Raw genomic sequence first — 22,551 nt, 5'->3', positions numbered from 1 at the left:
CCACAAATTCGACATTAAACTATGATATAAATCGATGTTCTATTCAGAAAATATTGAAAACTGGAAGGTATTTTTCGTAAAAGATACTAAAAAGATTTAAAAATGATGTACTTTTCGTTTCAAAGATATTTAGATGGTTCACTACTTTATTTTGGTATTTTTCAGCGGAATTATCACTTATAATTATCTTCTCGATTACAGTAACCTACAATAAATGAAATGATTGAATTAATTCTAGTGCTGTCTCAAATTATCCCTGTTTATGATTTGTTGTCCATTATTTTCTCATTAGAGTTAAAATTCCAACATTCGAATAATCATCTATAAATCAAATTCCAAGGAGCTCCAATTATAAAGATATCTCTCTCACAGTTTCGTGGAGAATACGAATGCCACTGCTTCTTTTGATTGTGGAATAATACGTGAAAGTTCTCAATCTTTTCCTGGAGGAAATGGAAAATTCCAATGGCTTTTCACGAAAATGCTGTGCAATCTGTATTCGCATTTCTAAGTTAGATTACTCTACTCACCGGTTCCATCTAACGGGGTTAGACTAAACCAGCTGTTTATCACTTTATTGCGATTAAAATGATGCAGGTGAGAAAGTCGTAGAACTATGTACAGGATCGGGGAGAGTTGCACTAAGATTGAAAAAATATAAAAATATATCTAGTGCATGTACACAAACCTTATTAAGGAGGCCCTTTCACCATCAACGGAAATAAAATGTATTAGTTTATAGAAAATGATGAAACTTTTTTTTTTGAAATGCAAATCCTAGTTTGTTGCAATTTTTTAGAAATATAATATTGGAAAGTTCACTAATTTTCCCAAATTCTCATTTTCAAAAAAATTCAACCTTCAAACCTTAACTAACATTGAAACTAGTATAAATCAAAGGAAGTATTACGAGTGTGGAATATTGTTAACGAAAAAAATAAAGAAAAGTTATCTGCAAGGTGGGTGCCGCGACTACTTCTGATCAAAAGCATGATCGCGTTAAAAACTCAAACAAATTTTTGGATATCTTCAAACGTTATGAAAACTGTCTCCCGGTCACAAACTTTCAAACCACAAAAAAGGGTTTATATGGAACCTGCGAAACACAAATCGACAAGACAGATAAACATGTCAATAGGAATAAAGTGAATCAAAAAGTTGGTCAGCATAAAATACCATGAAACGAGATATATAAACGGGTACATGTCACGGGTATATATCATCTTATAGCGTCTTATTTTTGTTGCTTTCTGTCAGGTAATTCGATCGCTCAACAAATTGACTATAATAATGTTATTTTATATTTAGTCCATTAAAAATTCTATTTACTGGAAGTTCTCCTTTTATACAATTCTTATTGGAAACTATGCATTACTGTTTAAATCCGACTTTCTCAACCCACAGCGTTAGGTTAGGCTTGATTGTTAAGGGAGTCGATGCGAAAATGGACTCGACAAGAATTCAGTCTTTCTTGCTTTGGTCCATTTAAAAGCAGTGTTAGATTTCGATTCGTTTGACGACAACTTGGTTTTTTACCTCTCTGGCGCAGACGGTGTGCTCCGTGTGGACCCTCGGACACTTTAAAATTTTATCAGTTGTTTCCATCTGAATGGCCCGTCGCAACTTTTGTAGTGTACGCAACATTCATGTTTATTTGAAATAGGCGTCCGTAAAAACTGTTGTGAACTTCTTGTTGCTTTGACATATGATGATGAAATATGACTGTTTCATTTTTTTCTTGAATTGGTACAACCTTTTTTGACGTTCGTCTCAAATTTGAGTGTTATTTCTCAACTAATGTCTGTAGATATTAACCATGGAAAAAAAGTTGAGAAACGAGTTTGCTTGATTGTTTTTAGTACCACGGCAAAGGTGTTAATAAAAGTGTTTAAAAGTCTTTGGAGAGTACTGCAAAGCATTCAGTGAAGGTCGAGAAGCCGCCGAAAACTTTTCCTGCTCCTCTGTTAACGACGATAACATCAAAGAAATGGAGGGAATAGTTTGGTCACTTTTTTGTGATTTGAAATGAAGACGTAGAATGCGCTCTGCGATCACTGAAGCCATAAAAAATAATTCACTTATATACTGAAGGCCATCCCAAGCCAAAAAGTGTATGGTAAATTAGAGTAAACGCATGCTTATACTGGATCAAATGGAACTTACTTAGAAGACGATGATGAAGATTTATGTTAAAATAAAATATTGCTGTTGTAGTTCGTCAATTTCTTTAAGGACATTTTCCAAGCAAGACAGTCCTCATTCCTCATTATGAAATCTGTGCTAGGAAGAACACGTAATAACGTGTCAATAATTTGTGATTTATAAAAGAAATGGAGTTCAGCACTTTTTATTCCAGGCAATACTTTGTTAACACTTATTGGGGCTGATGAATTTTTTTGTACTTGGTAGTTTGATTAAATCAAAGTTCATCAAAGATGATTGTGGGAATATTGAATGCAAAATCCTTTTCTTTTAAGATATTATACTTTTATAATATTAACTTTATTTAATTTTGGAAGTAAATTTTTCTACTTTAAAATATCAGTTAAACACATTTTCAACCTTGGTAAAGAATATATTTTGGTATTTTCTTATATAAAAAAAAGGTTTTTGAGCTACAGGTCATAAAATCAGGTATAAGTTTGAATATAAAATCGATAATACAAACCCAAAATATATTAAGTTTAGGTAGTAGATAGTTAGTTCCCTCCGATCCTTGATATTATAAGGATACGCGAAACTCTAAAAGAAATGAAATAATCGTCCAATTGATAACGTATTTGGTTTTTATTCATAAATACACCTTAACTTAATCTATAATGATAATGATCAAGATTAAATCAATGACGATGTTTTTAAAGAGAATTTCTATCAAAAACTATATAACCACTTTATATATCTTTTGAAACCAATCATGGATCAACGTAGATAACTAAATATTTATGAATTTTTATCTATCTTTCAAAAATTCTAAAAGAACTAATTTTAGAACAGAAGAAACTTAAAATCCAGACGATTTAGAAACTTAAACATATATAAAAGGTCTAAGAAATTAGAGGAAATTTATGGATAGATTGAATACTTTGATTTTCTATTTTTTTGTATTTGAGTACTTTTTTCAATTATATGTACAAAGATTCAAAAGTTTGAACTTCATATAGATTTTATGGTTAAATTTTCAATATATCTATAATGTTACAGATTAATTAAGATACAAGATGATTATATTAAACATCATAAAACAATATAATCGGGTATATGCAAGTTTACATATAATTTAGACTACTTTGTAACGCCATATTTTTATTGCTTCCCATCAGGTAATTTATTTGGCACGTTAAATTAATGTACCATAATAACAAAGATGATATAAAATGTATAAAAGCGCGTGAATTTTGTGATTTATATCAGATATATTGTCGAATAGTAAGTTAAGATAGAAACAATGTCTTAAATTATTTGTTCCATATAACTGAATTGTGTTTATGCGGATAATATGAGGATTATTTGATATATTATGTGACTGTTACTAGTTATTGAGAGTTTCAAGTTAATTTTTTTTTCCTCGTGATATTATTAACAATTTATTTGGTTTTTTGTTAATGAGCCAGCATTCACATTAGTTTTGTATAATTTGTGTGCGGCATACCTAAAGTAGGAGTTATTGTTACGAACATACAATTTCATTGGTTTTGTAGACAATGTGTTCATAAGAAACACCTACCGACAGTTGAATAAATCGACTACAATCCTTGTAAAACGGCTACTTCCAGAATTTCTTTCATTCTCGGGATTATGTTGGTAGCTAAACATTCGGCTTTGACGGAACTTTACCGTACATAAAGTATGAAATCGAACTTTGGCAGCAATTGTGGCACAATAGGCTTAATCTAATAAATCTAACAGCTATTGATGTCCTAAAAGAAACAAATTCCTTCTTTTCCGAAACAGAAAAAACATTAGAAATTTTGATTGCTTTACCATGCACGACTTGTACAGTAGAGCGACCTCAGAAGACTAAAAACATGGCTAAGAAGCACCATGGCCAAAGATCGCTTTAATCGCCATGATGAATGTACACAGAGCTATAATAAATAAAAACCTTAACAATTTTAATGCTTAAGTGGTTGAAAGTTTTGCAAAAGGTTTTCGTTGGTTATGTTTCAATTAAATATTATTTTTGTAAAATAAATAATGATTACTGTATCTAAAAGATTGATTTAGTTAATGTGATATCGAGGGCTTGTGAATTTTTATACATTGATATTAATATTAGAACCGTATTATAATCGTCATCGAGGCAAAGTGTAACGCTTCATGCTCTCGACTGTACCAGGCGTTCATATTTTTTATCCTCCATAATATTACCCCATTGCCCCTCCCTTAATCATAAGCTGGCGACGCCCTTAAGCGTACTTTTTATTCGGATTTTGTGTGTCAACTTTTTTATTTTTAGTCAGCTAGGTTCATAATTCGGTTGAACTTAGAAATAATTTCTGCTTTTTTCTCTTTCGAGCAGCTTTGAATACTTAAATAATACCATTACCTTCTGTAATGTTTGCCTCTTAACAAATCAAATAACTCCAAGCAGTTAAAGACGACTTGTGGCCATAAAAACAAAAAAATAAATGCTTTTCAGAAACGAAATTAGATGTAGCTATTTAATTTTAAAGTGTATTAGTTAGTTGAAATATAATTGGAACAATTTTCTGGTTCTCATTGTTTTCCTAAAATTAGGAGTATTTTGAAGATCAGTAGTTTAGTCTTAGTCATTATTTCGTCTTTCTATAAAATCATCATTCAGATCTCAAAAAAAGTTTTTAGGACATCTCCCATATAGTGATTTTCTTTTTTTACTTACTTCCTCTTCCCCGTCTTTTTCCTTTTGTTCTATATCAGGAATCTGTTACTACTTGTTCATAATATTTTTATTCGGATTTTGTGTGTCAACTTTTTTATTTTTAGTCAGCTAGGTTTATAATTCGGAACACTATGAGGCAGCTATAGTACAAGCAAATTATGTAAATTATTGGATTAATCGAAATTTAAGTCCATGAGTCCCTTATATATACAAATACATAAAGTGAAGCTAACAAGGCGTATTAATGAAGTATAAAAAGTTAATTGGGACATGCAGTGATGAGTAATGAATGTAACCTAGAATTACGAAATTTTATAATATTGATTGAACCTTCCTTGTTACTTGATTCTCATTTAATATCATCTCCATTTTCATTATACACCGTACGCTTAGACTAACAGGCTTTTGTATTGTCTTTTTAATATAAAGTATCCAATTTTCTCTCACCGTTGAAGCAACAGCCACTTCACTTATATACTTTATTCGCTACATTCCTCCAATTTTGAGTCGAATTCACTTTGAAAATTATTTTCAATTGTTCTCAAGTTTAATAACAGTGAGAAAAGTTAAAAAGAAATAATGATTACACATGCTAACTAAATTTAAAATTGGAACATTCAAGTATCTGAGAGTATTTTGCTTTAATCTATTTTTTATTTGCTAATTATTTCAATTGATCATTACTTAGCTACGCGTTTATTTCTGCTATAACCTCCATCAAAATTTTTTCAAAATTCGTAATCTCGGGATACAATTTTAATTCAAATTTTTAGGTATTTAACACAACAAATTACTATAATTGTCACATGTAAATTATTATTTTTCTCAAAAATAGATACTTTTTAAGGTTGATTTTAAGTACTCGTATATTGGAAAATCAATTTATCTTATGTTTTTTCTTCCCAGTTCAGCTTCAAAACGTGCCAAAAAATCAGCATAATAGTGGCAAGTTCTCGATTTTTTTTAACTATTTTTAAATATGGAAACACTGACCATGACCTTATTTCTTAGAAGAAAGATTTTGAGAGACGAATCAAGTCCTTTATTTCGACAGTATTTTTGGGTTATTATAGTGTACCCAAATTGCATCCACCATGACATATAGACTGAAAAATTCACATGGATCATGTTTGAGGAAACTGAAATTTTCCTTTGAATAGTGGGCTTGCGATAATTATGAAGCAAATGCGGAACACTTAGCAGAGTGTTTGTTCAGATATAACCTTTTTGGAAAATGTTGAATATCTTTTCATTTGAAATATTTACTTCGTTTCATAATATACACATAATCTCAATTCACAATCGAGGTCGGGCAAAATAATAGAATCAATTTTCTTGATGTCACATTATATGAAATTAATAATAATATAAAAACAGAATGGTATACGAAACCAACTTGGTCGTCAAGATATTTGAACTTTAATTCATGTCATCCTCTGTCACCAAAAAGAACTGTGATAATAAGTTTGGCTGATAGATCTATCCAACTATCAGATCCTGAATTTAGATGCTTAGCTATTCAAAAAGCAAAAACTGCATTGAATGAAAATAGTTATCCGGAGAAAATCAGAAAAAAAAGAATAAACAGTTACTACAATCGAATAAAGAACAAAACAGAAAGAAAACATCAAAACATAAAACATTATTTCAATAAATATGATATTAGAATAAGTCATACATAATAATGTATTATGTCCTTCAATATTCAAATATTTCACTAAATTGAAAGCTAAAACACCAAAAACCAAAAGAAGTAATGTTATATATCAAGTACCTTGTACTAATTGTAACGCTGTGTACATAGGACAGACATCTCAGTATTTAGAAAATAGACTAACCATGAAATATCAAAAAAAAACAAATTCAATTATTATATTATATTATATCTATACGTCCACGCTTAAATATTTGAGGCTCTTTACTAGTACCAACTGTATTCCAATTATTTCAATTTTTGGGCCTCATTTTTCTTTCCCCACTAACATTATTTTTGTCTTCTCAATATTTATATTAATGTTCATCAATTCTAATGTCTGCTTCGATGTTAATGAATTATGTTCCAATTTCTCTTCATTTTTAGCCAACATTATTAAATCGTCTATAGCATTTTGAAAGTATATCAAAACGAGGCATACCTTTTGGTTTGTTTTCACTTTTCAGTTGTATATTTCTTTCTTTCCTAAAGCCGCTTTGCGATTCCTCTAAGTGGTTCTCTATTATTTTCCTTTTTCTGTTTTCTGTGATACTCTCGTAAACTGTAAGCACCAAAATTAGCAATGTTATTCCTATATAATTATCGTAGTCTATATTGTCATCTTCTTTAGACAATGATAAAATAATACCCATATCCCAATTTGTCGGAATTGTTCTTTCTATCCATATTCACTGTAACAACTTTGTTAGCGTGAGAAGAATCTTTTCTTTTGTAACATTTTTATGTGATATTTAGTCGTAGCCTGCTGCATTACCTTTTTTTAGCTTCTGTACTTCTTGTTTATTATCTTCTGTTTGTATAAGTTGTGAGTTATAAGCGTTTTTCATTTCTAGATGCCTTTCATATTATATTAGTGAAAAGTATTCAGTAGATACTAATGGATAAAACCGTTTTCTTCAGACGAGTATTCCGTCAGATTTACCTGAAATTTTGACAGGTGACAGAAACATAGCAAAAAATAGTATCGAACTTTACTTTTTAGAAAATTTAAAAAAATTACTTTTCAATTTTTCCATCAAACCGCTCTCGTACCACCCTCGTACAAATAGCTTTTCTTTGTTGCAGATCTGGTATGTTTGTTGTGGGTCCAGAATCGGCAGGTGCTCATCCAGGTCCGGTATGTTATAAGAAAGGAGGACCGCTGACAGTAACTGATGCAAATTTAGCTTTAGGCAGACTATTGCCAGAGTTTTTTCCAAATATATTTGGTTCGACTGAAGATTTACCTTTAGATAAAAAACTGACTCTAGACGAATTTTTGAAACTTACCGATAATATCAACGATTATATGAGGAAAGAGGAAAGAAACAGAGTAAGCAACATAATCAAATTATTTTTTGTAATTAGAAATAAAAAAAATACGAATGTAATTGTGTCATATGCCTGTCTTATATTAATTAATCTGTTACCACATATAGAAATACCAAAGTTATGTTTCCTAAAATCTTTTTCATAACTTGCTCTGAGTGAAGGTTGAGGAATAAGGAGGATAATATGCTGCCTTATCTTACTTTTCTTTCATTATTATTATTTCCGTCAGTTCACTCCCCGCACACTAATATTGGCTGTTTGCTGGTATTGACGTTGTCGAATGCTTTGCTGTAGTTAATGAAGCCGATATCGTTGCAACAAAACTTGGACTCCAAATAAGGTCTCTCTAGTATCCTGTTCGTCACGAAAACCGTATGAGTATGGGTTAGTTATGTTTTTTTCTGCAAATATGATATTTAACACTTTTGACAATGCTGAAAGTTATTTCAAGCTACACTGGAAATCACTTAACAATATTAACATTTTTCGTTAATTCCTTTCTCTGCGCTTTATATTTTCCACTTTAACTATGACCTCGTTTGACCGCATTAATTCTCCTTTGAATTTGAGAGTTTATGGACTTCTTTAATCAAATCTCGCTAATAAAACTGGAAGGCCAACAGAAATATTTCATTTATATAATTGACTACAAATTCCTTTGAATCATGTATATGCGTCAGTGATTAATAATTAAATTTCGGAAACAAGTCTTTTTACGATTTATGTTCACTACCAAAGTGTTTTAATTTTCACTCCAGAGAACATTTTGCTTATAATTAATCGAAATGGAAAATAGATACCTTCAATAAATAGTTATTTAATTAGCACTAAAATGAATATTTGGCTTCTAATGCTGATATTATCTTCAATTGAATAGACCATGTGAAAATTGAATGATAATAACTAGTTCAAAGTAAGAGGTAGTTAAAATTTGAATACATGTCCTTATTATTAGTTATTGGTCAATATTTACTAATATCTGAAAACATCCTTATTAAATTTATAATAATAGCATGAAAAATTGAGATTCTTCTGAAGCAACAAAGCGTTGTCGAAATCGATATTTCAAGGGACTGCGTTTTTTATTTTGGGAAAAGAATATAGTGAAAAGAAAAAGAAAACACATTTACAGTATACAACGTAAAAAAGACATCACTAAAACAACGTGCAAGTCAACAGAGAATAGATGACGATCCTATAATATGGATCGAAGTACTACACAGATTTGAACAAATTATTTTTTGAAGGGTTCAGTTCTTTGCAAAAACAGGCAATATCGTAGGGATTCATAAATTGTAAGCTCAGTGTGCTTAAGGTCAAAGCCCCCATTTATAACAATTATTTAGAACATATTACGTTTCAAGACTAACAATTAACTTATTAAACAAGACAACCCGATCTTAATATTCAGTGAAATAAAGTACTAATATTAAATTTCGAGTCGTACAATAAATTCTCTATTAGCGACCTTTCTGGGACTTTCCTTAAAGGTTTTCATAATAATAGTTGCGGCTTTTTCTTAATGTCATCCGTTCATCAACTCGCATCAGAATTTTTGATAACATCACGAAGTATCTACTGAGTGGTTTTTGGATTTTCCTAAGGAGCTATCGTCTAGAATTTTTCATAAGCACGAAGTCGTTCTCAGTTACAAGATAATTGTTGCTATACACGCTATCATATTCAATACTGGTTCGCTTTCAAGTCGGTCATCTTTCTTTCTCTTCAAATGTAGTCGCTTTCTTACCATCTTCCCTTTAGTTTTCTAGCAATGATGAGTACTACTCTCCTGTTTCATCTTTTTAAAGGTAGTCAATGAACACAGGCCCATGACTATCCTACTTTTCCGGTAGATGGAACTATCTCTGCCTTTATCTACCGCCTTGACTGTTTTTTTCATTTTAGGAATATAGTGGTTTATCTATATTCCATCTACAGTTATAAATCGACGTAAGGTATACAACTCATTTTGCTTAAACTGTGTCAATAAGGTCTGGGATATGTTAATTCGAATGCGCTTTTGGTTCTAAGTGAACAAATCCGGCACCTAAAGTTTGTCGTCAGTCGAGCGATTACGTTTGAATTCAGCTGCCCAAAATTTTACGATATTAAGTGAAGGTTTAGTCTCAATACATGGTGTCTATCTCCTCTTCCTTTCCGTATGTAAACTGGCTCTCAAAAACAGACATTTCTGATAACTCGACTCTCAATTTTTTCTGTTCCACAAAATCTTCATAACGGCTTATTTATACAATTATCAAACATATACTAAGCGTCTAAAATGGCTACTAATATTGATCTTCAGGTTGAGGACAGAGACCTTTTAGACAATTCTCGTATAAGGATAAGTCAATGGGTTTCACTGGAGTACAATTTGGGTTTTTGAGAATCGAAAATTTTAATAACATAGTTCAGCCATAGGATTTGTAATTTTCTCAAATAAAAACTCATAACCCCATCCTATTGTATAAAATTATTGATTTAACAAATCCATGGTAAAATATTCTCGATTCATGTAAATCAAGAATTTTTTTAGGTATTTGAATTTAAATAATAGAATATTTAATATTTTTGTTACTTTGTGATTGTGGTGCTAAAAATGCCAATCTATAAAATACATATTCCATTTTATGTGTAGAAAAAATATTGACAGTAAGTTATGCTAAATTGCTCATCAGTAGCAAACATCAAAGTATAAGAAGCAAAAGTTAAGAAAACACGTTTATTATGAGTTTTATTGAGAATTTTTAATAATTTCACCAATTAAATACTCGTCAAAATCCAGTGCATCCTTTAATAATATCAACCCAACATGACAATCCTCCACCTATTCAATCGCACGTCCTCTACCGTTTCCGAATATTCTACCCTACTTAAAACTTTGGCCTCAATTTGATATTTATTTCTACAAATTCATTAAGGAAGAAATCAGTTCCTATGTATTGCGGTCAGTCTGAACTGCTGAGTGGTGAAAAGTACAATACGGATGCTTCAAAGACCGAAGTTGGAGTTGGATGCTCTGTAACATCACTATAAAAACACATCGGATCCTATAAATACTCCTCTTTCTGTAGTGCAATATTACAAGTGTTTAAACATGTGCAACAGCATACAAATTTCATGCTTAGCAAAATGCACAAATTCTGACGTGATATTCAACAGTTACTAAATCTACCAAGTGCCACACTTGCCTCACACATAGTTATCTAATGTCAAAATTTCTCCCATCAAATTGTTAGCATTGCCAAATGATGAGGATAGTAAAACATATATATATATATTAAATTCGGCATGTGCAGTACATAAACTGATTCAGTTCAGAAAAGCTCTGTCGTGACTTTTGTTTTTTTCCAGTAAATGTCTATAAAAATATATCTTCTACATTATCAGTATAGCTAATTGTACTTCCAGCAGATAGAGAATATGGTTTCATATACAGGGCTGAATTCATGCGACAAAATTCAGGTGATTGCTCGTGTGAGATAAGTTAAGATAAGTCTTTCCTGTAACAAAATTTCCTCGTCCCATTACTTTCCGATTAGGTTTTTATTTTTTTTTTTTAATCTCAGTAATACTAGAAACTTTAAATTCCATAATTTTCGTCCACTCGAAAAGGAATAACTATCAGTATTTTCCTAAAATTCCTGTAACATTTCCAGCATTTATTATAAATCGTATTACATAGTATATTCTTACTGTTTCTGTAAAAATTTTAAATTATGGTGTTATTGGTTCTGGGAGAAAATTAAGAATCAAAAATATTTTAAAATGAAACAAGGATTTATAGATATAATTTAATTTCATAAAACTTCTTAAGAAAAGTTTTGTTATGGAAGGGTTGCTAATTTCACAGGAATATTGGAAAAATACCCTTGGTACCTTCACAGAATGTCATGTTTTTACCTTAACTGAAATTTTTTAATAAAAAAATTCAATTCAAGTTACCATATTTTGAAGATGATATTACGGAAAGGTGATGAGCAATCATCTCCTGAATTTAGAAGCACCTTATATATAATCAAAAATATTGGTCCCAACATAGTGACTTGAGGAATTTCAATTTCAATGTATTGCTTCTCACTTATGTACTTTCCAATTTCAATATATTGAGGTGTATTCAAATATGACTTGATAATATCCAGTGGCATACCCTTAAAACTCAAATTGTTTGTTTATTTCAATAATTGTTGATGATTATCAGGGTCAAAAGCTTTATACAAAATTTCTAGTTGATGAAGAACTAAATTTAATAATTCTTTCCTTCTCTGATTTAATTCAACTATAGTATTTAAAATTATTTCAGAAGCCTATGCTGATTGAAGAGGTGGCTATGGGATTTATTAAAGTTGCAAATGAAGCGATGTGCAGACCTATTCGAGCTCTTACACAGGCCAAAGGTTATGATACAGCTCGACACGCTTTAGCTTGTTTTGGTGGTGCTGGAGGCCAACATGCTTGTGCTATAGCTAGATCATTGGGAATGACAACGGTGGTTGTACATAAATATGCAGGTATAGATATAGAAAGTTATATTAAATAAATTTCAATTTGAAGGTTCCAAAAACATCTATAATAATTGAATTTTTAAAGCGTTCACATCTTTATAATATTATTTTAAAAATGTTAGTTGAACCTTTTCAATTCTTATTTAATTTGTTTGAATTTTTGAGGTATACTCTCCGCCTATGGTATGGCATTGGCTGATGTCGTACACGAAGCTCAGGAATCAAGTGCTTTGGTCTATTCTCCGGAGAATTTCTCATATTTTGATAAGCGGTTATTTGCTTTAGAAGAACAATGTAGAGCTGAATTATTACAACAAGGTTTTGATGAAAATCAAATCACTCTTGAACCATATTTACATTTACGATATGAGGGCACAGATTGTGCACTTATGTGTGGACCGGCTAAAACAGAAAATACAAGTCCAAAACATGGAGATTTCATGAAAAGTTTTCTAGATCGTTATCAGACAGAATTTGGTTTCGTTATTCAAGGACGAGTGATCATGGTCGATGACATTCGTGTAAGTATTTTATATATTACATTTTTTTTCAATTTAACTTTATTGTTTTACGACGTAGAATGTACAAAAACACTTGATAAACTGAAAACCTATGTTATCAGCACTGTTCCGAATTCGCCCATTGATATAGACCGTCAAGCCGGTCTTGTTCTAATGTTATCGAAGCGTTTCCATTTGTATGTTGAGTCGGCTATTTTTTGTATTTTTTGTGACATTTACCTTTTTATGTGACTATTTATAGGAAAAATTTATAGCAAGGTTTTTTGGTTTGTTAACTGCAATCTAAAAATTTCAATCATTCGAATTTTCCAGAAAGCGTCTTGATATATAAAAAGAGAGTGCTGAAGCTGTAAGTTAGTCAACAATTAGATCTTACTGTATACATCGGGACAGTCACAAGTGAAAACAAAAGTGTATTTGAATAAATTAGATGTTGAGTGTATAAATGATTATTAGTGAATAGTTTAGGGTTTGAGCTTTTTTATTTCGCTAATACAAAATCAGAATTATTTGTTTCCAAAAAAAGGGCTACATTTAGGATGAGACTCATGTATATATGCGGATATTGGGGTATCATATATCCTGCAACTCGAAGAATCTAATCGGACAGGATGTGATCTTCTGTTTGCGATAGTTCCTATCTGGATTAAACTCACACATTTTTTGATTACATAAGTTTCTGCTTAAAAAATGCGTGTTCTCTCTGCTGCTTTAGATCCGTCCGGTTACCATTTAATGGCATTTCTTTTTCGGTATTTTGCACTGAGAAATGTCCCCAAAAAAATCGATCTTAGGAAAAAATTGATGAGAACAAAAATTGTAGGAAATTTAATTTTAAACTACTTTTGTGTTAACTATTTTTCGTTGGAAATTGAAAATAAACGAGTTATTAAAGAGACAAAAAATAACCTTTTAAATTAAGATAGCGGATGCAGCAACAAGTGTGGTATCTCTACTTTTTGAATTTAAACTACCAGTTACCTCCCCCTCCAACGAATTCCGAAGGAAATTTTCTGATTAGAATTTTCGTGAATCTAAATGACTAATCCGATTGGGATAATTAGATTGTCTGGAAAAAATAGTAGAATAAGATACAGGAAAAGTAGAAAACTTGAAGTGGAAAATCAAAAAAATAAGTGATAACAGATAAATAGTGGAAGAAGCTTAGATAGTTAGATGATAGTTTCAAATTTGCGAAAATTACATAGTATTAATATAGTAGGCCTTAGACATCCGTGTGAAATATCACCAATTTAGATTGAAGTTACTCCTAATGTAGATTCTCCATTACTAAAACGTTGATAATGTTCTGTTTTTTTTATTTCATATATAATTAATCAAATTGATTGCTTTCAAGAAGTCTTGGTGCATATGGTAATGGAAGGTGCTGTAGATGTTGATATTTTTATTACGAATCGTTTTGATTTTGATGTTTAGGATATGTTCGATTTGATATATAATATCCAGATACGTAGATCAGCTATCCTCACACATTCAGAAAAATAATTTCACCCTCTTCCACAAAAACAGCCGTTCCCAATATAATAATAATAAAATAATTTACTTTTATTCTCTCAAAGTGTTCACTTAAGAGATAATGTCCTGGCAGAAACCCTTAGGTTAATGTATTCATTTGATCTTTCACGATCTTGGTTTCCGTGGAACAGATTCGAGTATTTTAGATCAGACATAGGATAATCGTATTGGGCTCTCAACTTTATTCCGTTCTAAGTTCCCCCAGAATGGTTCCAGTCAAGTGAATGGAGTGTAAGTCCCGCGATTTCTCTAGATTATTAGCTTTGTCGTTTCTATGGAGAAGTGAATGTTTACATGTGTGCTGTCACCAGATTAGACATTGTTAACATTGTTTTCTTTACCTATTTCATTTAGTATTTATAGGCATTCCATGATAAGTTTGGCCTTGAATTATATTTATTTTTATTACTTCTCTAGCTTTTATAACTATCATAGAGAATTATTATATCATTTTTCGCGCAGTTCCTGTCCAAATTGTCTATTGGCACCCTCCACGGAAAAATCCTCTAATTTCAACCATGGAGATACGAACATTTTTAAAGAAATGAGCCGAATGAAGCGTGTCTCTAATTTCAGCCGTGAATGTTAGAATAGTAAGCTTAAACTCACGGATGAAATACTGTCCAATCATTTAGAACGAATTATACAAAAAATTTATTAATAAATAATTTGATTGTGAGAATAACCTTAGTAATAATTAATCGATTACAGTGCTATGTATATCTCGCAATTTTTCTCTAAATCTTATTCTAAGCTTGCTGATAGTGCACAAGGTTACATGAGTGACTAATATCCGTGGCGCTTGGATACGGGTGATTAGGTTAAGTTGGTGCAATGGACATTGAACTGCCTGTTATAATTGCAAGATAATTTCCTGTTTCAATGTGCATGGTACCTTACTTCAGATGTCAGCATATTGATAGGAAATGTAAGTTAATATGTAAGCATTTTTGGTTGGTTCGATCCATCCGGGTCGACGGCTTATTATTATTATAACTATGATCGTTGTCCAGTACAGACATGTAACGTTATCAATATACGTGTGAGAGATTTTTGAACTTCCATTATTCTAGCGAATAGCTAGATCATGTCCCCCTTTTTACCCTAACGGACACATTCTTCACATGGCGATCCTGCCAAGTTCCGACAGTATTTTGCTTGACAAAAGGACTGATCACCCTGGAGTCGTGGAACTGTTGAAACCGCCTGTAGATGCAGTTGAATTAAAACCCATATTAGAAAGTGAATTTAATAAACTAATTACAATGCAAAATTATTATAATAAAGGAAAATTTGTCTATGACATTGAGTCGAATATTATATTCGTTAAACAGGAAACTCGATCAACGTCAGCACTACGTGCGTCGCTGAGAGACCTGAGACACATTTGTGTAAAATATAAAATTCCGAAATTAATAATAATAAATAACGATAAATGCGCAGTACTAGTACAAGAAATAAAAAATAATGTTAAAGAATTCAAAGAAAAAGATATAAAATTGTCAATTATCAAAAAATGTCAAAAAATTTGTAGCAGAGAAATGCAACAATTAATATTAAACGATTTCCACATGTTACCTACGGGAGGTCATGCAGGTATAAACCGCATGTACAATAACGTGAAAAAGTACTACTTTTGGTCTAAAATGAAAAGAGACATTGAAGATTTTGTAAAAAAGTGCGACGATTGCCAAAGGTACAAGTATTCGATACAGCGTACGGAACCAATGACAGTAACCACAACTGCGACGTCAGCATTCCAAAAAGTTTTTCTAGATTTGGTTGGTCCATTAGAGCAAGATATAGAAAATAATAGGTATATTTTAACGCTCCAGTGTGAGATAACTAAATTTGTAGAAGCCTATCCAATCGAAAATAAAGAATCTGTTACCGTATCGAAATCTTTTGTGAATAATTTTATTTTGCGTTACGGGATTCCTAAAGAAGTCGTAACCGATCAGGGTACAGAATTTATGTCGTCGGTATTCAAAAATTCATGTGAATTACTTAAAATCAAGCATTTAAACGCAACAGCTTATCATCATCAAACATTAGGTGCGCTCGAAAATTCTCATAAACATCTAGGTGCATATTTGCGAATCCACGCGAGAAAGCATCCAAATACGTGGAGCACGTGGGTACCATACTGGTGCTTTTCGTATAATAATACTGTTCACACAGAAACGAAATACACACCATACGAGTTAGTTTTTGGGAAAAGTTGCCACCAACCGTCAAATCTGTCTAATGGAATTGATCCAATTTACAATTTTGATGATTATCCAAATGAATTAAAATTTCGATTACAAACTGCTTGCGAAGATGCGAGAAAAAATTTAATAAAGTCAAAAATTAAACGAAAACAAAATTACGATAAGGGTTGTAATTCTTTTGGTTACAAAATAGGAGATAGGATTTTATTACGCAATTCAGCTGGTTCTAAAACTGAGCCAATATTTAAAGGTCCATATGTAGTGGTAGATATCAAAGATCCAAATATTGTAGTTAAGATAGATAACAAAATTGTAGAAGTTCATAAAAATAGGGTTAAGTTGTATTATTGTTAAAAAAAAAATTTTTTTTTTCATTAATTATTAATTTTTATGTATGTATTCAGTAACAAAAAAAAAAAAAAATTTTTTTTCTCTTACCGAAGAGGTGCAATGGACATTGAACTGCCTGTTATAATTGCAAGATAATTTCCTGTTTCAATGTGCATGGTACCTTACTTCAGATGTCAGCATATTGATAGGAAATGTAAGTTAATATGTAAGCATTTTTGGTTGGTTCGATCCATCCGGGTCGACGGCTTATTATTATTATAACTATGATCGTTGTCCAGTACAGACATGTAACGTTATCAATATACGTGTGAGAGATTTTTGAACTTCCATTATTCTAGCGAATAGCTAGATCATGTCCCCCTTTTTACCCTAACGGACACATTCTTCACATTGGGTTAGTTTAGTTTTAAAAGTGATTTGGATCATAAGAATTAGAGATACGGAAAAATGCTTCATTCTGTTCGGTTTCTATAAAAATGTCCGGATCTCTAAGGTAAACTTGATGGGCACGGATTTTCCGTGGAGGGTGACGATTTCGGATCACGCGATAACACTTAGAGATACGGAAAACGTACTTCTTCCGTGGAAGATGCCAAGAGCAGCACGGCTTACTTGGAAGGTGCTGCTGAAGGTGCTAGGATGGTTTCCTACATTTAATTAACGTCTTTTGCAAAGTCAATCGTTACTTAATATTGCCATAATAAATGGAACAAATGTTACACATTATTGTTTGATTTGATCAGGAAATGTAGTGTTATTTGAAATTACAGAAATGGTATCCTATTGAAGATATTGAAATCGTATTTTGTTGGTCAGTCTTTGAATATTGTATTTAGTCAATTGCTACGTTTTTATCCAGTAGAAATGAATTACTACATTATTTATTTCGAACTTTATTGCGGTCCAAAAATTAATGTGGTCGTGTTCAAAATATACTCAAAACCACGTTGTCATAAAATGTGATAGGTTCTTCAGGTGATCACAGAGCTGAAATTTCGCAATTAATTTATTGAATATTTATAAAAAGATGAGTTGTCGGATAATATCAAAAATTCATTTTCTCTATCCCCTTTTCTCTTTTTCTCTTCCAAATATTGGAGCTGTGTTGGATGAACAAAGGTAGGGTTATTTCATCAGTATGTAAATAGGTATGAAAGCGGTTTCTAGGAGATTACTGCCAGTGTTTGAAGCGCAAATATATAAATGATGAGCTGTGCCCCTTTGTTTTTTTATTAATTAACTCAATAAAGCTATTTGTTACTGGAGGTTCATTATTTGATTTTTTACTGATAATTGATAGTTACCGTTCCTGAAAACAAAGGGTGATGAATAAATGAACAGGAATCATTAGAAATATTGAATTTTTCTAATTGATAATGTAGGAGCTCTATTTTCTGATTCGGAAGTATTTAGGTGGGATTCATGTCTAGAAGTATTTGGAAACGTATTTTTATGTGCTCACGTATTTTCTTGATATAATCAATTACTTCGAGGCACTGTTGTGTTGTAAGATGTTTTCCGTTAATGATGATGTTATTTCGATGAATCTACCGAAAAGCGTTCTTTCAAAGACATTAAATAATAGCGACAGGATACTTATTGATCTGCACGCTTTGCTGTTTTATGTCCTGATAACAACGATTTATGCGTACGCTCATTGTATTGGATTATATAAAATAATGGTGAAGTAAGTTCCGTATAAGTAGAAATAGTTTTCTTAGAATGTGTTACGGGCTGTTGCAAAATATAAAATGGTTCTTATTCTTATCTATAACTTTTTAGATGGTCTAATGATGTTAGAGTTTTCACAAGACTTAATTTTTCATTCAATGATTATTATCTGCATCCCACACGATTCTAATATTGTTGATATCTGATCTATTATATTAAAAAGCCATACTAAATTATGAAACAAATTAATTATTTTCCAGTTTATTGTTTATATCATTTCTAAAATAGACGGATTTTTTTAACATAGTTATAGGTCAACATATTTTTCACATCGATGCTATAACATTTCTAATTCGAATTTCACACGGCAATTGCATTTTCTCTGAGTTTGCCACGGAAAACTGTCATTCATTGATAGTTATGACGTTAAGCCGTTAATAATTACATTTCTGAAACCTTGTTATTTGTTAAATTAGATATTGTTAATCAAAATGTACTCAAACTTTGAATACACTGACGTGTTATTAACCTTAGGCGAGGATTTAGGAAACTCTAGTGCAGCTGTGATACGTTATGCAGAAAAGTTTCCTCGAATAAATGTACTAAGTAAAAATACATATAGAGCTATTGACCGACGTTTCCGAAAAGCTGGGAATGTGACACCTAAAAAATGAATTCTGGTATGCCAAGAACAACAAGAACTATTGAAAGAGAAAATATGATTTTATATTTAGTTGATCAAAATCCAACAGTCAGCGTAAGGAATTTTGAAAGAAGAATAAATACGTCTCCTTCAAGTTCTTGGAGGATACTTAAAGAGCGACAGCTACATCCTTACTACATCATTACAGATAAGCTCTTGCCAGACAATCTACCGGTTGGAGTAGATTTTTGTCAAACATTGCACACTACTGGTGTGATCAAAATCCATATGTCAAAAGATTATTACATTACCAACACTCATTGAAAGTTAATGCTTGGGCAGGAACTTTAGGTACCAAATTAATAGGTTATCACATTCTTCCTGTAAATTTAAATAGTGATATGTATCTGGATTTTTTAAGAAACTATTCGAGATATCAGAAGATATTTTGATAGAATGTGTCGTAATTGGTTGAGTAACTATTTTCCGAATCCATCGATTGATAGAGGTGTAGAAGCTCCGATTCATTGGCCTCCTCGGTCATGCGATTTTAATACCTTGGATTACACAATTTAGTCGTATCTTAAAGAAAAAGTTTATGCTACAGAAATAAATTTACCTCAAGAATAGAAAAACAGAATTCAACGTCATTTTAATGACCTCATAGCTAGCTGATAATTGTTCTAAAACGTTTTTCAACAAATTTCGAAAGCTTGTTGCTTGCTAACAGAACGACGAGGTAGGCGGAGGTCAGCTGCCTATAAGCAAGAAGCTTATATATCACTAACACGCGATGTATAAATTTCCATGCGCGAACCAGGGAAGCTCCAAGTTTGTTTCCAACGACTGGTCTTGTGATTTATTTATGGTCATCGCAAAGGCCAGATGTACCGGAAATTGTAAACGTTTAAAATCGAATGATAAATCCTTTATGATTGTTGCCTCAATGACGTTATTTATGACATTTTTCACAACTAGTCTTGTTCCATTGCACAGTCGAGGTTGATTAATCGACATATTTTTTTTCGCCGTCACTATTGCTTATTCCCCAGCCAATTATGGTTATTGAAATATTGCACTATATCTGGGAAAACACGCTGAATAAGCTCCTCTTTTGAGTCTGTGGTGCGACAGAAATCTGTGGGTAATGTGATGAATCCAATCGAGGTGTCCACTGCGACTTTATTATTTCCAATATCTAACAACTGATTCGCAAACACATTTGTTGCAAAAATACTCACGTCACTAACACAAAAGATCAACAAAAAAAGAGCACATAACTTGAAATGTCACTATCACAAAGAATCACCGAAGTAAAGGAAGCTAACGCGCACGTAGCGGTAATTGTTACTCACAAAGATAGAAAGATCCTCTCTTTATTTGAGGTATCGATCGACATAGAGGATGGATCGATATATTAGTTGGTTGTCAAATGTCAAATATTATGGTTGCGTTCAGAAATTTAATTTGTAACAAGACATCAAGGAAAAACAAAATTGTTGTTTTTATTTAATTACGACTATTTTCATATTTAGACATATTTTATTTTGTTTATATAGATATGTTGATATAGATACATGAACAGAATTTTTTGGTAAATACTTACCTCATATTTAATATTGGTGAGCATGGTAACAAAAAATTGCAAAATTCTGTCCCCATGACAGAATCATTATTTTAATAATACTAACGTATTTAAAAGAAATAATGTATGATTGTTATAATTTTTTAGGTAAGAGGTATTGGAAGGAGTGATTTAGAAGGAGAACAAGAAATTGAAACATCCACCTTAGCCGCTCAGCATAAATCTGTTACTAAAGTTTATTTCGAAGGTGGTTACCAAGAAACTAAAGTTTACCTTCTCCGAGAATTAAAAGCCCAACAACGTTTGCAAGGACCTGCTATTATTATGGATCAGTTAAGCACGATATTAGTCGAACCAGATTGCACTGCAATTATCACTAAACACGGCGACATTAAAATAATAGTCGGATCAGGAAAATTGAAAAAAATCGGTACAGAACTGGACTCAGTTCAACTGAGTATTTTTAGTCACCGCTTCATGAGTATTGCAGAACAAATGGGAAGGTAAGTTATAACGCGATTTTTTATCCAAATGTCTCCTGTCATTCCGGTAAAATTTTGGTATTCCTGAGAATAATAAAAGATGCTTATATACAAGAAAATAAAGTTTTCCAAAACTGAACCGGCGCCTGTATGCTTTCTAGAGTGTTACCCGACCGGACCGATCGGAATATTAGTTCATTTTGATGATTTCTGTTTAATTGTGTTCAATATCAAGTTAGGATATTTTCTTGAGAGTGATAAATAGGTATAGGAGGAAATTAATGCTCCCCGTATTAGTTAAAAATGCTTTGTATTTAGGGCACTAGCCCAATTGTTATAATTAATATAAATATAGAGTGAAATACATATTTAAATTAATCGGTTTTTCCGATAGTCGTCAGCAACAGTTTCGTTACTTCCCACAAAAATAAAAATTGCTTTTATTATTTCTTCTATCAATATATTACTACAGAATTATTTTTCCTCTGCTACACCAGTCATGCAGTACAATTTTTTACATGAAGTCACGTAATAGTTAAGGAATATCAAGAAGTTTAATGACGTATTGTTTCTAGTAACACTAAATTCCATTTCATTCCCAATTAGTTAATTGAGGTTTATGTCACAGTGATAATATGGTAACACCACATTATAATCTTGAATGGTAACTGGTATGGTCCATAATTATTATAGAATTGGTCGTTAATCATCAGTCAATTGAAATATTCCGTAAAAACATCAGCAGTCAATATCAGTAATAATAATATTTGAAATATGGCAACATTAGTGTAAATATGTCAATTCTAACCTTACTATGATAAAGTTTGACATTTTTAATGGTGGACGTACTCATAACGTGTTGTAATACAAGTAATATTTGGGTTATTTGCAAATACTTTAATCATTCATCTTGGTCAAAAAATGGAATTAAATTGTGATCATTTTCGTGTGATAATTTTCTATGACTTTCGATATGGATGGACAGCAGTGTGTCAATCAAACCGCTTTTGGCGATGAAGAATCATCTTGTGCCAACGTGTTTCGCTGTTTTTCCGAATTCAATCGTGTAAAGAAACTAAAAAACAATCGACGGTATGATATTCTCAAGAGGAAATCCAACATAAGTTGTTCCCGCATAAATAACTTGGAATCAAATCA

General features: G+C 31.7%; 1 protein-coding gene across 3 annotated transcripts in view; it reads left to right on the top strand.

The window, feature by feature from the left end:
- Window positions 1-22,551, top strand: part of LOC130891806 (5-oxoprolinase) — a 189,028-nt gene that overhangs the window by 34,637 nt on the left and 131,840 nt on the right. For all 3 annotated transcript variants that reach the window (XM_057796782.1, XM_057796784.1, XM_057796783.1), the window contains exons 7-10: window positions 7,641-7,887; window positions 12,190-12,397; window positions 12,557-12,912; window positions 21,059-21,414. In XM_057796782.1, coding sequence (XP_057652765.1) covers window positions 7,641-7,887; window positions 12,190-12,397; window positions 12,557-12,912; window positions 21,059-21,414 — 1,167 coding nt within the window. The remainder of the gene's footprint in view (window positions 1-7,640; window positions 7,888-12,189; window positions 12,398-12,556; window positions 12,913-21,058; window positions 21,415-22,551) is intronic.

The sequence above is a fragment of the Diorhabda carinulata genome, chromosome 3, assembly GCF_026250575.1.
Source record: "Diorhabda carinulata isolate Delta chromosome 3, icDioCari1.1, whole genome shotgun sequence".
NCBI classification, from domain to species: domain Eukaryota; kingdom Metazoa; phylum Arthropoda; class Insecta; order Coleoptera; family Chrysomelidae; genus Diorhabda; species Diorhabda carinulata.
The sequence above is the reverse complement of the archived record's forward strand: the minus strand, read 5'-3'. Positions and strand labels throughout refer to the sequence as shown.